General features: G+C 47.5%; 3 protein-coding genes across 3 annotated transcripts; 2 read left to right on the top strand and 1 right to left on the bottom strand.

Moving 5' to 3' along the window:
* Nucleotides 1-960: 960 nt before the first annotated feature.
* Nucleotides 961-9,116, top strand: LOC131272493 (uncharacterized). Its single transcript, XM_058274243.1, has 8 exons — nt 961-2,003; nt 4,586-6,644; nt 7,446-7,780; nt 7,862-7,958; nt 8,035-8,241; nt 8,318-8,736; nt 8,807-8,990; nt 9,066-9,116. The coding sequence occupies exons 1-8, from the start codon at nt 961-963 to the stop codon at nt 9,114-9,116; spliced, it is 4,395 nt and encodes a 1,464-aa protein (XP_058130226.1).
* Nucleotides 9,117-11,398: 2,282 nt separating this feature from the next.
* On the bottom strand, nt 11,399-12,394 carry LOC131272658 (uncharacterized). The gene is made up of 2 exons (XM_058274480.1): nt 12,246-12,394; nt 11,399-12,170 (listed from the first exon to the last, which is right to left on the bottom strand). Exons 1-2 carry the CDS (start codon nt 12,340-12,342, stop codon nt 11,539-11,541), a joined length of 729 nt encoding a protein of 242 aa, XP_058130463.1. The 5' UTR covers nt 12,343-12,394; the 3' UTR covers nt 11,399-11,538.
* Nucleotides 12,395-12,651: 257 nt separating this feature from the next.
* Nucleotides 12,652-13,836, top strand: LOC131272586 (putative tRNA (cytidine(32)/guanosine(34)-2'-O)-methyltransferase 1). Its single transcript, XM_058274389.1, has 3 exons — nt 12,652-12,815; nt 12,877-13,535; nt 13,609-13,836. The coding sequence occupies exons 1-3, from the start codon at nt 12,695-12,697 to the stop codon at nt 13,750-13,752; spliced, it is 924 nt and encodes a 307-aa protein (XP_058130372.1). The 5' UTR covers nt 12,652-12,694; the 3' UTR covers nt 13,753-13,836.
* The last annotated feature ends 3,177 nt before the right edge of the window (nt 13,837-17,013 follow it).

Here is a 17,013-nt window from a genome sequence, read left to right as displayed (position 1 = left end):
GTTAGTCAAACAGCGCTACGTTACGGCGAAGCCCAGCGCTCGTCACCCGAACCCTTTACGGTGCAAAGCCTCAGGAAGGGCTTTGACTTTCCGCAGCGATCGGAGGTTCATCAATCGACCGTGGTGTGCGTGGTGTGCACCTCCGGGACGGGGCCATCTTGGGGGACAGGAGATTAAACATTACTGCCAACGCTCGCTCGTAGGCCCTTCCCATGGTCACCATAATGGCGAGAGTGAAAGTCGGGTGCAAGGGAACTGGTGCACCGTGGACACTGTGTATCGTTAATTGATTGCGGCGTTTTTGCGTCCTTCCCTACAACCGGCAGAAGAGACGAAGCCATCTCCATTACCATGTCGAGGGGGATCCGAGTGAATGGACATCGATCGAGCGGGGATGTTTGTTTCTCCAAAGATGAAGAAGATGTTGCTCGTCGAAGCTCGCGCAAGCAGCCCATGGTGTAACCATCGCGACCGTCCGTGGTTTTACTTTCGCACGGATGTAAATAAATGTTATGCGGTGCTTGATGAGCGACTATGCGCGGGGTGCTTTCGTCATGGGAGGCGTGAAGCATTGACATAAGAGAAAATGGTTCGACCGATCGAACCATTGAACTCGGTATTTTCATAAAGGAGATGAATGGGCTGGAAATAAACTGGTAGAAACGAGCCGGGAACCAAACCGGGAGGAACCGATGAAGTTATGCTTTTCGTATAAAGAGACTCACGATTTCTAGAACTAATCAATACTTTCTCTTCTTCTCATTTTCAGATTTGAATTTCCAACAAGTTAGTGGCGAGTGAAACCGAAGGAAGGGAGAGGCTCAAGAGGGAAGAAAGAATGTTCAGCATCCCCCCGAATGCTGCTGCATCAGACTTTAGAGTAGAGTTTTTGTGAAAACCGCCCTACCGGGACCGGAGCTTTCGGAAGCAGCAACCGCTTCCCTTCCGACCAGTAGTCGAATGTTAGAGCTAGCGTTCGACCAAAAAGCGTCAGCCAGAATGGCGCGCCTGCTAGCGATAGCGGCCCTAGCGGCCTGCATAGTGTTCCTTTGCCAAACGGCCCCCGTCCAGGGTCGTGTGATAGTGCGACGGCAGGCGGAAGAGTCTACCACGAGCGTCCCGACGCCGAACGAGGAAGCGGAGATGACGACGACAATGGTCGTTCCGACGAGCAAGGTGGCGACAACTCCACCACGACCAAACGATCGGTTCGAGCAGTTCCCGATCGACGGCGCGACGTCCGAGGGGATCTCCACCGGTTCGGGTGTGTCCGAGAGTGAGGACACCATGGCGTCCCTTTCGGAAACCGGTGAACAGCAGTCGAATGGCAGTGATGGCAACGAGGTGACGACACTACCGCCATCGTCCGCGCAAGAGACAAAAGAGTCCCAGGCCTCAGGCCCTAGCGCTTCGGAGGATGACGGTGCGAGCCTGATGTCCCGTTCGACCGCCGAACAGGGCTCGAGTGCTTCCGGTGCGAGCAGCCAACTATCGGAATCGGATGTTTCGGAGGACAGGGAAGATTCGACCGCCGTACCCACCGAATCGGTTGTCGCTAACGAAATCACCACACCGACGCCAACGGTTGCCCCGGTTCAAGCCGGTGAACCAGAATCGGAAAGTGTCTCCAGCGCCAGCGCAAGTGGTTCATCTGGTTCGTATGAACTGAGAACATCGGAAGCGGAGCTGTCCGGCGAGTCGGTGGCTGCCTCACAGTCGATCTCGAGTGGCGAAAGCCAGCCGCTCGGAGAAACTAATGAAGTACGCCAAGTGCCGGCCGTCTCGGAACTCGTTAATTCCACGGCACAAACCGTTCCCGAAGACCCCAAAACCGCCGACGAGGTCAGCACCGACGCCACCGTGGATAGCGGTACCGAGCGACCTGAAAGCGACCAGTCGGAGGTCGAAACGGTGCGCCCGGACGTCAGCACAGGTGGCGCAAATCTCACCGCAAGCGTCAGCGTGGACGAAGACGCCGAAACCGAGCGGTTCGACTTAAGTAGGTAAGTGAACAGCGGCGCACAGTCCGGAGATAACAATAAGGTCTCGTTTTAATCAGGGGGAGAGTGAGGGAAGCCACCAGAAGACGCGGTTTTGGGGCGGGCATTTAATGATGGATTGCTTCTTGACCAATGTGTTCCGAGCTTCCCAGTGCGGCCTAGTTTAACCGGCAGAGGAGGCGCCTTGGTTCAGCCAGCACGATTATAAACATCGACCACCGTTACTTGGCCGTATGGTTGGCCGGTAATGCCGGCGGTCCGCGGCAAGCAACAACAATGATCATCTAATTTCATTTCCTCTCGAAACCGAACGCACGAGATGTGAGCGGCCATGCAGGTTGCGTATGCGCGTGGCCTCGATTCTGCGCGCACTCGGTGGAAAGGAAAACCTCATGTTGGTGTTTGAAAATTTCGAGGAGGGGGAAAAATGCACACCTTACACCCTTCTAAGTGGCCTTCGCTTGAGGTATTATTCCGGCGACGCCTCTGGACAAAGATAATTTCACTCCCGAAGTAAAAAAAAAACGAGATGAAGATTTGTGTGAAAATTATTGACTCCAATCGATCGGCGAGCAATCTGATTCGTCTGTTCGCCGAGCGAAGAAAGAATGAGGAATGAGGTGGGATTTTGGGCATCCATATTTACCACCCTCCCACCCCCCCGTTCCTCCCCGGAGGAACGTGAGCTGGATGCTGCAAACCTCTTCGTGCAACCGGTACAACACATCAAATTTACACCGCTTCCAGCATTTCGCCTCGTTCCACGCTGAGTGCTTTCCGATCCGCGCCCGTCCGTTAATCGTTATCGGTGCCCCACCGGCGCGCATACATCAGGTGGCCAATTTCTCAATCAGCCCTGATTTTCCGACCAATTTTCACCACACGTTCGGGCAGGTTTTTCGTGCTGCTTCCGCGATTCCCGCTCTTCTTCTCTCGCGTTCGATATTTCCCTCGATCCTATTGTTCGATGCGATCTAAATTGTTCACTCAGTGTTCTTCTTCGTTTCTTTCCTTTATATCAACAATTTTATTTCGATGCTGCCACTTTTGGCACCATTTTCAGGTTGTGGTATGTGCATCTACCCTCCCCAATCGTTCCCCCCTCATCTTTGATCTCGTTTTCCTTCCAGCGACGATATAGCATGCTCCTTTATCCGGCGATCGCGATCTGTTTGATCTCTCCTTTTTTTTTCGTGCCGTGCATTGCGTCGGGTGGATTGAAAATGAATTGAAATTATGATAAAATTTAGCACACCACACACCGGCGCCACGCGTGCAAGTGTGAACGTTTCTTTTTTGAGTTTTTTTTGTTTTGTTGTGGTTGAACTAATTTCCGTTGTTCTTGTGTTCGTGGTTAGACACGGGAGGAGGGCTTCTCTTTCCTCATTGGTTCGCATGTCGGCTGACTTATCTCCGCTAGTACAATGTCGATTTATTTATGTTTTTCGTTGGCCTACCTCGACTTTGCTACCCTTCTTGTGCGAGCCCCTCCCGCCACTCCACGGTGTCCGGTGGTCCATTAGTGGCACACTTTATTTATGTTTGGGCACTGAAGGATGGAGAAAATGGCGTATAGTAAAACCAAACTTTCCCACCACCTGTACGGTGGCCGAGAGTTTTCGGGAAAGTTTAGTTTTCTTTCGATCCGTTCGATCGATTCGGAGGTGTTGTGGGTTTTTTTTCTTATTGTTGTAATTTATTTTAGGTTTGTTTTTGCGCGGTGTTTCTATTGCGTGCTGGATGTAAGGTCTGTTGGTCCCGATGGGTTTTTTTTTGTTATGGTAGTTTTTCCTGTTGTGCGTCAATGCTGTGGAAAGTGTGTCAGATGAAATTCAATTCATCTAATTGGCCAATATTCTTGGCATGGAAAGATTTTTATGATTAAAAATAGTACGAAAGGTCTGATTATTTAGAGAAAACTTTAAAAAAATTAAATAAAGCCTTTCAAAGATGGTAATTCATTTAATTGTGTTTCTAGAAAATAAAAGAGGAATGCTTGCTTTTATATAATTTTTTGTTGTACAGACGCCATTAACCTTATATTATCTAGAACAAATGTTGGTGTTATCTTGTAATTTTACTACCTTCAAGGTAAAACCAACAACAATACGAAAGCTTCAATCTTGTAAAATTGTTTGATCTTGAGTGAGTTGTAGATTGACTCTCCAGCACAGAAGACGTTAAAGCAAACTATATTGAATGATGCTTTCTAACCATGTAAAGTTAAAGGTTAAAGTAAGAAAGCTGATGCATTGTTGAAATTTCTACAAGATGGCATGGATCTTAACGATGTACTCTCCATTTTTTTTTCTATAAACGAATCGAACCGCACACCCTATAATTATTTATATAGACGTAAATTGTCGATCGAGGGAATTTACCGTTTCTGCCAAATGAACCATCAAACGATCCCATTTATGCTCCGATGGGAAGAAAATTTCATCCATAAGTGCATCAGAAATTGATTGCCCTTATCGGAAAAGTGGGAATGGTTTCAATTTAGTTATTTTTCTTTTCGCTCATGTTTGATTAGGCCCATTCACGTAAATGTTGATGTTACTGACTTTCTTTTCCACCGTCCGTAGGTACTCATCCCCATCGAACTTCTCGGAGGGCGGAATCGCACTGAATGGAAGCAGCGCGTCATCCGCCATCGGTGAAGAATTGTCAGATCTCGCTGAAAATAACGAGGCTAGCACGGAAGAGTCGGTACCGAGCACTACGGTACCGGCAGCGGTTGCATCGGACGATTTTGTTTCCCTTGATAGCATCCGTGCGAACGAAACCATTGAGACGAACAGCTCGCAATCGCTGGAACGATCGCAGCTCGAGACTACGACGTACGAGTTCGAATCGAATGAGGTGAACCGTAATCAGACGCAATCCGGACCAGATTTACCGGTGCCAACGCGCACCAAGAAGGGTAAGTTCCTGGACGTGGTGAACGAGGAGACGACCGAGGACAACGACATCAATGGGGCAGCGTGGGCCCTGGCGGGGATGCGCATGGTCGAGAGGAAACAGTCCGACGCGGGGCAGGCCGTGAGCGAGAGCACCGAGGTGGTGCGCGATGCCGGCGAGAATGTGGTGGCCAACAACACCCTCAAGCAGCTGATGGACTGGGCGATGATCATGCAGGAGGCGGACTTCGCGAACAGTTCGTTCGTGCGCTCGACGGTGGCGTCGGACGATGCGTCGGTGGCGGCGGGTAAGGATCGAAGGGTTTACGCGAACAAGGTCCCGAACGTCGAAGGGGCCGACGTGCTGAGTGAAGAGAACCGACTCACTGCCGTCGTGACGGAGGTCGCACCGAAGGGAGACGCTGGTGCCGGTACTGAGACGGAGGAAGCGAACGTGGTGGACACGACCTTCGTGCCATCGACGGATAAATCAGCCCGTCCGGAACCGCCGATCGATGCGGGTGCGGGGGAACTGGAAGACTTTGGTTTTGAGGATCGTTCCAGTACCACGACGATGACAAACGATGTAGTCGGTGGGGGTGTCAACGTTGTTCCAACGACCACCCGTCGCACGTACGAGGTTAGCGAAAATGTTGACGAAAGTGCGGAAACGGTAAGGAATCGTAACACACCCATGGTTCGGACATCAACCACGTCGCAGGTTGCGTCCAGCGGGATGGCCTTCGAGGACGTTCCCGTGACTACGTACTCTCCTTCATCACCAATTCTGAGGCGCACCGAGCAAACAACTCCACCGATGCCGCTGACCACGATGGTTACCAGAATTACAACCACCATGCCGGTGAGGCGTCCTGTGACCACACAGGACACTTCCTCGTTCACGACTACCGATATACCCGCGCGCGATACAACTTTGGTACCGTCAAGTGTCGCTATCACTACCACAATGATTTCGGGTCCCAGCAGTGAGCAACCACTGCGACAGGAGACTACCGGCTCTAGACCGTTGGACCAGGACACAACGGAGTCGTCGGAGGTATCCTTTAACCTGCTGAATCGTACCGAGTCCCAGACATCGGCCGTATCCACCATGGCGAGTATGACCACGGTGGTGCCAAATCTTTCCACGGTTACACTCTCGAACAACGTTGACACGGAAGACTCTCGAGATGCTGGGGAGGGTTCGATTGGACAGCTAGCCACCGGGGCCAGCACGGCGCGTTCCGATATTTCCCAGGTGACCACCACCACGGAGGACGCGACCGACGAGGACGTTGGTAAGGTCCCGATCGTGGTGGATGAAAAGCACGCGTACGACACTGTCACCACAACACTGGTGCCGATCACAGTCAGCACGACGATGTCCACTCCAACGACCACTGCTGCCGCAACATCTTCGGGCCAACCGGGAGCGGTTGGTATTTCCTCCGAAGCGTTCACCACACGGCGCACGATCGATCGTTCCATGACGACGACGGAACTATCCGAGGAGGAATCGGTCACCGAGGAGGACTACATCGACATGAACAACGTGTCCAACAACAACGGAGGCCCGGGACAGAGCCAACCGAAGGCGGAAGTGATTGGTGAACCGAAACAGGTTGACGGCACTACGGAGCAATCGCCGGGTGAACCGGCGGCCGAAGGAGACAACAGTGTGGTGGTGGCCGTTGTGGCCAGCATTGTGAGCGTGATCGTGGTGCTGCTGTTGATTGCGGCTTTCGTAAGTACCGCCCATTCCGTGCACTGGAGGAACCACCTACTGCTACTCTGCATCCGTGCGTGCAGATGTATGAAAGTGTTTTTGGTAGCGAGGATCGAGTGAATGAGCCTGTTGTCCTTTTTTCTGTTTATTTTTCGGGATTCTCCTTACGGGATGGATATCGTGTGTTTTTTAACCAGCGTTTTTATTTTACTGATTTTCCAAACCTCTTATTTATGGTGTGTACAATTCTCATGAGTTTCAGACTGTTGGTGATATGTGTGTGATAGAATCCAAAACAAAAATCCATGTCAATTGATTACTTTTCGTTGATGTGAGGATTTATAATATTTTTTCTAACTAAAATAATACAACATATCATGATTATTTATTTACATTTACTAACAAACCTTGTAAAAAGAACACAAGATAATATTTACTATGAACTAAATGGTTTGAGCCTTGTGTGAAATGAGAACAGGATTCGATCGAAGAGATTACTTCATTATGCTTACAATAAGCAGTATTTATAAATAGGCAAAATCTTTGATTTCCCCATTTTATAGTCTTCGAATATATAAAGGAACCCAATGGCGTCAGCTTAAACATTCGCCATTCTAAATCAAACACCTGTAAAAATGGTTCGTTTGTGCGGTTTGCTTGGATGGAAACTTTTCTTTATTTTCTCGACCCTATACTCCTTTTCCATCCTTCTCCTAAATCCTCCCGGACAACGAGTATGAACGCGTGCACATAGTGTAAATACCGGTTCCTAACCCTTCCGATCCGCGGACAGACAGGTGCACGCTTGCGCTGATCTAGATGTACTATCCGCCGTTGCAGATCGTGTTCCGCAAGCGCCAGAACCAGGTTTCATACGGGCAGCGGTGCCGACCGGTCGGGCTCGACGCGTACAGCCTGGACAACGTGTCGGTGTACAACAGCGTCCGCCGCAAGGGCAATACGGCGCGTATGTCGAAGCGCTCGTATGGCAACTCCGCCTTCGAGGATCCAAACTTCAAGACCAACCCATTGTCGGTGGCCGAGCTGGCGAACATCATCCAAAACAAGACGGCCATCTACGACGAGTTCAAGGAGATACCGAACGTGACGGCGCGTGCCGACGAGGTGCCGGAAGGTTGCGAAGATAAGAATCGGTAGGTTTACTTTTACCCAGCACGTGTGAGTGTGTGTCTTAGCGGGATGGTAACTAAATTCATCTTTTCTTTCACCGGTAGGTACGCAAATGTGGTCCCACTACCAGAAACACGTGTCCACTTGAAGCGTTTGAATAACGACGAAAAGACGGAGTACATCAATGCTAACTTCGTCAAGGTAATCGCGAGTAACCAAAGATTACGGGCTCTTCGGCGAACGGTTACTTCATACCTGTGTGCCTTTTCTTTTATAGGGCCCGAAAGACTCGGCCAACTACTACATTGCCTGCCAGGCACCGATGGAGAACACGATCAACGACTTCTGGCGCATGATCTGGGAGCAAAACTCCAAGGTGATCATCATGGCGACCGATCTGAGCGAGAATGGCGTCGAGAAGTGCGCCGAATACCTACCCCCGTCGGTAGTGCTGGACAACAGTCGCACGTTTGGTGATTTCCAGGTAGAATAACGCGCCCGATTTAGAGTGTCCCCACCTATAACCGCGTCCGGCGGTGTCCTTTTTATTCTATTTCCAGCTGACATTGAAGAGCCGTGAGAACAAGGAAAAGTACACCATCTCGACGGTGCATATGCGCCACGGGCCGAGCAATAACCTGCGGGAGGTCATGCACTTCTGGTATCAGTGGCCCGATACGGGCGTCCCGATCGACGAATCGTCCATCATCGGTATGCTGCTGGAGGCGCGCACGCATCTGAAGCTCTCACCCTCGGAGCTGGCCGAGTTTGCCACCATTGCTGAGGAGGAGAACGGCGACGCGACGCCCAGCAAGGCGGAACCGCAGGTCGCCGCAAACGGAACTGACAGTAGCAACAACAACAACAATAACAACAATGCCACCAGCAATGGAACGGCTGGCAAGGAACCGACGAGTATCGTCAGCAACGGCGGCACGAACACAATGGACAAGCACAAGTCGCTTCAGCGAACTCAGGGGTAAGCGTCACTGAGTTGGGCTAAGGGAATTTGGCATCGAAGGCGTTACTTATCGGGGTTTCCTTTACAGACCAATGACCGTTCACTGCTCACCCGGGACGGGACGCACCGGTACGCTGGTGGCGTGTGATATCGCCCTCCGGCTGCTGGAAGTTCCCCCCAGAACGGTGGATGTGCCGCAGATCGTGTACTACGTGCGACGAGGCCGCGCCAGTGCCGTCCGAACGCGGGAACAGTACGAGCTGATCTACCGGGTAAGATCTTTACTTTTCCCCGCTTTGCCTACGAACTTTCCTGTCTAACGAGCGATTTTTCTACTCCACTTCCAGGTGGCCAACGTGTACGCGACCAAACTAACGGGGCCTACCATAGAAACATAGGAAAGACTCATTTAAAATCAAGTATTGTGAGTACGTTCGACACACAGTCTCGGCGAGTGGCGGCGGGTGTGAAGGAGATCCTTTCCCTCGGTGTCTCCGCCGATGTTGGGAAACGGGATAGGAGGGAAAGACCACAATCTTGCGCGAATGCAATAGCGAAGCTGTGGGACCGTCGCTGGCCCCCTCAACATTTACTACCACACAGCAAAGAACTACCAGGGAAACCTACTGCTACTGCTACCAGTTGCATCTTTATGAAAGGGAACCACATGCTACTCGTTCGGAAACATTTAGCGATCGTTAATGATCGTGCCTTTCCCTGTCACCCTCTATCTATCTATCGCTATTTTTCCCTCCTCGCAGTCGTTGGATAGTCATCCTAATCCAGCTCAGGATGGTGGTGATGTTTGTTGTCGACTGTCAACAACGGTGTACAGAGACCGTGATATCACGATCATCCCGGGGTGGAAAGGTGACCGGTGTGTGAGAAAAAAAAGCAAAACGTATTCCGGTGTCGGGATTACTCATAATACTTGATTTTAATCTCTAGCCGGGTCTAGGGAAAATCCGTTCCGATATCATTCACCGATTCCTACCAAATGTTACGGTTGCAAACATTCCTACGCTGGAAATCGATTGGCTGATCGATCAGATTTTCGGCCTGATCACCTGATAACTGAGGCGCCTACGTACTGTAGCGAGAAGGACATTCCTTTCTCTGACTTTCTAAATCTCACCTTTACCACTGCTACGTTCCCAATTTGTTCTGTTGTTCGTCGGTAGTGGTTTGTTGTTCAGAGGTCTTTCCAACCGTTTGACGAGGGCGCAGGTTTGCTTTTATAGCGTCGTCTAACGACCCACCACCTCTACTCCACCACGTGCGATGCAGAGGAAGCTTGAAATAGGAAAATTTCGCTGTTCAGGAAACGCATCCGTCAACATCCTAGCGGCTCTTTCATGCGCGACGCGGTTGCCAGCAGAGATCGGGAGGGACTTTGTTTTGTTGCAATATAGGACATTTAGGAAATGGGCCACACCGTCCCATACATTTATCATCTATGACACTCGTTAGCTAGGTAAGGTTTACTTTAAGAAGAAGTCCCACCGTCTCTCTCCGGTTCGCCGTCCGGCCACGCGGTGGAACAGCTGGTTGGTAGATTTCACACTGGAACGTTTCCTGGACGAAGGACGACACGCAACGACCCGTTACGGCAGAGCCAGCATAAACATGGTAGGGGGTAGAGTAGCTATGAATTTACTTCGGACGAAAGATTTGATGAGATATGTGATACTTTAGCAAACGGGATATTTATACCGGAAAGGGTCAGACCTACAACTGTTGTATACACTCACACAGAATGTGTTGGAAGACGGAATATAGGGTATAGACAAGATGTTAACCTTAGGAAAAGAAAATTTGTTGAATTGATTTCACCTAAAAACTGGGCAAGGACGAGAGAAGTGAGGGAAATTAACGTATATAAACCCCTTTGTTTTCTGTACATTATCACGATCGCGTGTTACGTATGTATATGATACACCCATACCTGATGTTTGTCTGATACACACCTAAAGCTAGCGCAAATTTCATTATTTGTAATGGCTGAATGTAATCGTATTTCAATTTTTTTGTTTTGATTTTGTTTTTTTTTTGTAATTGTTGTTCCTCTCAATTTTTCAACAATCAAGGTCTATGGTACCGTTCAAAAATATAGTTTGTTAAAGCTACACAAAGAATGAAACAACGACGCACAAACGAGCGCGATCATCAGCTGATGATCGAACAAATAGCAAACACACAAATGGTGTAACAAAAGAAAAGAACTAATACTATTTGTGGAAAATAATCTCAAAAAATGGTACGAAAAAGACGAGAACCAAAATTCTAAACAAAAAATGTGTAGAATGCAGAAGTTGAAGCAACGTGAAAGAGATTTCTCTCCGGTTCGCTTGGAGGCGTGTAGATATTCCTTCCGAGCGGATTTTGAAACAAAGGTGACAAAAATGAATCCAAATATATAAGCGGCACGAATCGAACGTTACTAGGAGCAGGGAAAACGATATTAACTATAATCGCAAACATATTTGGGTGCTATTGTGGGCGTGGTAGACGAGTACGCGTTTCGGTGCTTGTGCCGAAACGGGTTCACCTTTCTAGAGTCTATTTGAATGTAATTCCTAAGCGTACGCGATTAGTTGCTGACCAGCAGAGAGGCAAAGCAATATTAGAAAAAAAAATATTATTCCGTAAAAAATAACTCAAATTTGTTTTTTTTTGTGTGTTGGAAGGTTGATTGTTTTAATGAACTCTAATGTAAATAATTTGTTTGTAATATGAATACGTCCGAACATTTAAAACACTATATCACACAATATAGGGTCTTACAGAAAATAAAAGAAACAATCGGCATTGAGACGAACATTAAAAGATTTTGCCACTTCTCACAAGGTACTGCATTACAATGAACGCCATGATTGCAACGGCAACGTACTTAATTATGCGTACATTCGCCCTCTCCACACCCTGAACTGTCCGAATGATGGTATTGTTCAGTTCGAACACTTTACGACTCTCCTCCAGCATCCGTTGGCGTGTTTCTCCATCCAGCCGGACACCAAACTCATCGACCACCTTCCTTAGGCGTTGCTTCAGCTCGTAGATGCTATGATCCTCGAACGTTGTCAGGGCGGCGCCTTCTGTCGATCCTTCCCCACGCCGGAACGGATTTATTCTCCGCCCCTGTGAACGTCTTTTTTGCAAAATCTGACCACCGGAAAGTAACCCCATGTACAGATGGTACACGTACGCCAGCAGTAGGTTTGGATTTTCCAGCTCAATCCGGTGCAGATGCTCCAGGTAGGCACGTACTTCCGGCTTTGGTGTGTGTCGCTCTTTCCACCCGTCGCCCAGATAGAACTGAAGATCCTGCTCGAACTGTGCGGACCGGTGGAGGACCGGTGGGAGGAAATCGTCCGGAACACGCTGTTCGAGGTGCTTGAACACATCGTAGAATATCAATAATCCTTCGGCCCACACTCGGCTATCGTAGAGGGCTTGAGAAACGATTTTAGATCAGATTTGTGTTAAATTATAATTTGTCATCGAATCGAAGTGGAGATTATACTTACCGAAGGCTAGTTTTGCATTTACAAGCGCATCGCTTACACTGTGAATGTCTCTCGTTGCAATGCGTAATTGCTTCGAAAAGGGAATGCTTTCGGCCATTTCACTTTACACCGATTGGTTTTAGGATGTTGTTCTGTTCAGATCACAGGGATAAATGACTATGATTTAAATGGTTAACCATAACAAAGAATCAGCTGTGTTGCGGGCGTCTCCTGGACAAAGTGTTTACTTTTTTTTCGTTTTTCAAAACAATCATGCAGTTACGCGTTACTAGCGTTACTAACTGAGTCAGATGCGTTTATACTGTGGTGTTCGGGGCAGGTTGCAGCTGTTGTAGGGTTCTTGGGGTAAATGTCATTTGTTTTGATGTTTTTCTCAAATATCCGCGTGTTTGTATCGCTGTTCGGAAAATAAACAACAAATAATCGATTTTCCGACGCGTCGCACGAAGATGGGTAAAACCAGCAAAGATAAGCGAGATATTTATTATAGACTTGCGAAGGAGGAAGGTTGGCGTGCCCGTAGTGCGTACAAGCTGCTGCACATCGATGAAGTGTTTCATATTTTTGATGGTAAGTGTTGCCTTCTCTACTAAAAACAAAATCCTAACATGGGTTGCTTTTCTGCCCTAAGGTGTTACTCGTGCCGTCGATCTGTGTGCTGCTCCCGGAAGCTGGAGCCAAGTGCTTTCAAGAAGGCTGTACGAAACGCGAGAACCGAAAGATCGGGATGAGGTGAAGATTATCGCTGTCGATCTGCAGGCGATGGGACCGCTGCCGGGCATCATACAGCTACAGGGCGACATCACCAAGCTCAGCACGGCCCAGGCGATCATAGAACACTTCGGCGAAGGAAAGAAGGCGCAGTTGGTCGTTTGTGATGGTGCTCCGGATGTAACGGGGTTGCACGATATCGACGAGTACATCCAGTCCCAGCTGCTGCTCGCTGCGCTCAGCATTACCACGCACGTGCTCACGCTCGGTGGTACCTTTGTTGCGAAAATCTTCCGTGGAAAGGACACCAGCTTGCTCTACTCGCAGTTGAGAATATTCTTCTCCCGTGTCACCATCGCCAAACCGCCCAGCTCGCGCAATTCCAGCATCGAAGCGTTTGTGGTGTGCGAAGACTATAAGCCACCGGAGGGGTACGTGCCGCAACTGATCGATCCCATGCTGGATGATGTGCAGAAAATTGCCTGCGAAACGGGATCACCGGTGAACCGGGCGATTGTTCCATTCCTGGTATGCGGAGATTTGCGTGTATTTGATTCGGATATGTCGTACAGTTTAAATGTAAGTAAGAAGTTGATTTTTCTTCTGATTGACATGAATGTGTAGATTTTATTTCTGCTTTCTTCTCTCACAGATCGATCCGGAGAAGGGCTACGAATACCGCGACGTGGTACAGAAACCCTTGTCACCTGCGTACAGCGAGGTTTTGGAGCGAATGAAGACAACTTCCCTAAAGCACGGTAGCATAAAGGTTGAGGCGGACAAAAAGATGGACTAAAAACTGGCACTTTTACGAAACAAACTAGATGGTTATGATAATTTTTTTTGCAGCATAATAAATATTTCCATGGTATGTAAACGAATTAAACAAGTTCTACTTGCTTCGGAATGTTTTTTTTTCTTTATCCCAGGAATATTGAGGTCGTTTAAGCCTGTGAAATATGTATCTACGAATATTTTATTCGCGCACTTTGCATTCTGCTGTGGTCGTAAACAGAGGATGTAATGAAAGCGATAACAATTTAACCCTCTCCCAGCAGTGGATTTGTCGATGCTATCGGTAAGCGCTTTGAATTAAATGGTCCTTAAAGAAACCATAATTCACCCGGGCCGACATCGTGGACGGGACGGATACGGGTGTTCCCATTATTATGTCCACATGACTAGCTTAATCGTCCACCCGATGGGTTTGATAGCGCTGATTAACGCGAGATGCACAGCCAAACCACCTCCGCTCCGCGCTTTACATTTAATGCACCCTAATGGGTGGGCGGCTAATTGCATACTTTATTTTACACCATTTACATACATCTCACATCAACATTACACACTAATGGCTCATAATTATTTGCATAATTGCTTTTGGGAAGGCTTGAACAATAGTTTGTAGTACAATCTTAGCACAAATGTCCCAAATCATGGGCAGATGAGGTAACTCGCGACCGGCGATCGGTGGTAACGATAAAAAATGAAAGTATGTACTTTTCTAGGAATTGAGTTAATGATTATCGTGGGTGAGTGAGACATTGAGCCGGATCCATTTTATTTCTCCTAAAATAAAAGTGACTTTGGATGTTTCTTTAGTAACTTACCTGCTTTTTTGCACTTCGATCACAAGCGACACATAAGTTGTCATAATTGAATGCATCAAGATAATTCAACGAGAACTGAATTTATTCATTTTTTGCTGTTCACCCATCAGTTAAAAAAACAGGTTTTGCAGCATTTGCATTTTTATTGCAACAACTGTTTTGTTTTGCTCGCACAGCTGGTGCATTACTGAATTTGAAGCAAAATAAATGTGACGATGTTTATTGGTATGGCTCCTGGCTCGGTAAATTATCAGGACTCTATAATTTTTCGCTTTTAACGCCCTCCCCCTAGTGCCACCGTCCCCGTTGGTACAAAAATGTTTCAACTTAATTGGCTGATATTTCATCCCGAGATAATGTTCCCGGCGTTACCACTCGATCATAGCAAACCACGGCATTAACCTTCGTCCTGCGCAAGCCGAGACATCAGTGTCCAAGCAGAAGCATCTTTTTCATCCTTTTTATCCAGCGCCCTGTGGTTTCCTTTCTTTTATTCATTTTCAGCTCGAAATCGAAACCCTACCCTTTCGGATCATCGGCGATCGGCTGACCGGCGGTAAAACAACCAATTAACACCTGTAAAACACGACATTCCGACGTACATACATACGCTGCGTGGTTGTTTGCTCATTAATGCAGAAACCGTTGCATGTGATTTGATGCGAAGGGATTTTTCTGCTTTTTTCATTTCTTTCAAAAAAACGAGAAAAAGTTAAAAACGCTCCTGTTCCAGGTGCCAGCAAGTGTCGGACAATGGTAAACCCAAATTGCAATTGGTGTGAAACAGTTCAAAATGAAAAAAAGAATCCAGCCTGAAACAAAAGTCCTGAAAAGTTCGGGAAATGTCAAAAGAGAAGGAAAAACAGTGGGTAGAAAAACATTCGCATAACATTACAATCGGCGCATTTGACAAAGGCAACAATAATTTGGTAAATGCATCATCCATCCATTAACATCAAACGAATCAATCGAAACCAAGCAGAAAAGGTAAATCATTATCGATGATAATGGAAACCCACTTGCCCCTACCGAGCGATGCGGATATTCCGTGGGGAAATTTTTATTTTACATATTTTCTCTTTCGACTTTTTGCATTTTCCACCCGTTCTTGTATGCTTTTGGGAGTGGGTAAAAAGAAAAACGAGATAATCTATGAAATAATAATTCATATTAAAATTACCCTCATTGCGTGCGTTACATAATTATTCTTGCTTGTCTTGCCGCCACCGTTTCGTTCTTGCCATCAGCTTACCAGCCCATGCTTCATTTTAAATAGCCATTCCATTATCCTTCCACCACGTTCAATATGGAGATATGGCAAAATGTGTTGCCTTCCCGGCTGACTTTAATCAATCAATTATCATACGCTAGTTGATGAATTTAATCCGACACCGCTTTTAACATCACCTTGGTAACATTGTTTCTATCCGTTGCCTACTCAGCTCCTATAGCTTTTGCTATGTATCCTTCGTTTCTCTTATGTGTTCCAGTTTGCAAAAAGTTCTTATTTTTATTCCTGCTCCTGACGTCACTCAGCTCCCCAAGCACATTCGACCCAGGCGCAGACGATGCAGAAGCGCACGGTGGTGGTGCTAATTACCCTTAACAGTTGTTTCATCCTATTTCCTACTCTTGATCCTCGCACCTCGTCTGCTTCCGTGTGGCTTTTCGCAAGTTTCCCCATCATTTAACCTTCGCCGCTGTCTTGCCCTCCCTCTCTACATACGCGCTACATGCCACCCCTTGATCGACATTTTTTTTGCCCGCTTCCTTTCTTCATTCACATTCCTTCAGGGCTTCCATTCGCTTAGCTCAGCTTCTTCAAGTGCTTTTTGCTCATTCTTAATCTATCGCTCGCGTTGTACCCAGTCATATGCATGCACACTTGCCAACCAGCCGTCTCGCTGGAATGGCGAATCATGTTTTACCTTTTTTCCCATTTGCAAGAACTCAACCTCCCAGGAGGCGAGCGAAAGACGACGTAAAACAGAGGAGGAGAGTACGTTCGCGGGAAGCGAACTATGAACTTTTTCTCATGTTTTTGGGATTGGGCGTAATTTTTTGTTTTTTTTTTGTTTTAAACATTTATTTCCAGTTTGTCCATTCTGGCTTTCCTAATGCGAAGTTTGACGATCTTCTGGCGCTTATCTAGATTACATCCTTTCTTTTGCTCTTAACTGACAGATGGGATTCCGATTTGGGGTCGTTGTCGTCGTTTCGCGAGAGCGTTATTTCCGCCCGAGATCCGTCCGACTAGATTGTCAAGTGGTTTTGTGGTATTTAGCAGGAGTTCGCGTGGTTTTCGTTTAGTGTTCGTTCTAGTTTCAGTTATTTTATAATTTATTTTTCGTGTGTTGTAAAGAACTGATCAGTTACATTTTTAAATTTATCTCACAGCTTTTTGTTCGATTACATACGGGCTGGTTTATGCATCTAGTTGAAACATA

This window comes from Anopheles coustani, chromosome 3, assembly GCF_943734705.1.
Source record: "Anopheles coustani chromosome 3, idAnoCousDA_361_x.2, whole genome shotgun sequence".
Lineage (NCBI taxonomy): Eukaryota > Metazoa > Arthropoda > Insecta > Diptera > Culicidae > Anopheles > Anopheles coustani.
Note: the sequence above shows the minus strand (reverse complement) of the source record. Positions and strands in the feature narration are given on the sequence as shown.

Coding starts and splice junctions, on each gene's coding strand:
- LOC131272586 (XM_058274389.1), top strand. CDS start 12,695: ATGGGTAAAACCAGCAAAGATAAGCGAGATATTTATTATAGACTTGCG. Junction 12,816..12,876: donor AGTGTTTCATATTTTTGATG/GTAAGTGTTGCC, acceptor TTCTGCCCTAAG/GTGTTACTCGTGCCGTCGAT. Junction 13,536..13,608: donor ATATGTCGTACAGTTTAAAT/GTAAGTAAGAAG, acceptor CTTCTCTCACAG/ATCGATCCGGAGAAGGGCTA.
- LOC131272493 (XM_058274243.1), top strand. CDS start 961: ATGTTAGAGCTAGCGTTCGACCAAAAAGCGTCAGCCAGAATGGCGCGC. Junction 7,959..8,034: donor TCAATGCTAACTTCGTCAAG/GTAATCGCGAGT, acceptor TTTCTTTTATAG/GGCCCGAAAGACTCGGCCAA. Junction 8,242..8,317: donor GCACGTTTGGTGATTTCCAG/GTAGAATAACGC, acceptor TTCTATTTCCAG/CTGACATTGAAGAGCCGTGA.
- LOC131272658 (XM_058274480.1), bottom strand. CDS start 12,342: ATGGCCGAAAGCATTCCCTTTTCGAAGCAATTACGCATTGCAACGAGA. Junction 12,171..12,245: donor AAATGCAAAACTAGCCTTCG/GTAAGTATAATC, acceptor TCGTTTCTCAAG/CCCTCTACGATAGCCGAGTG.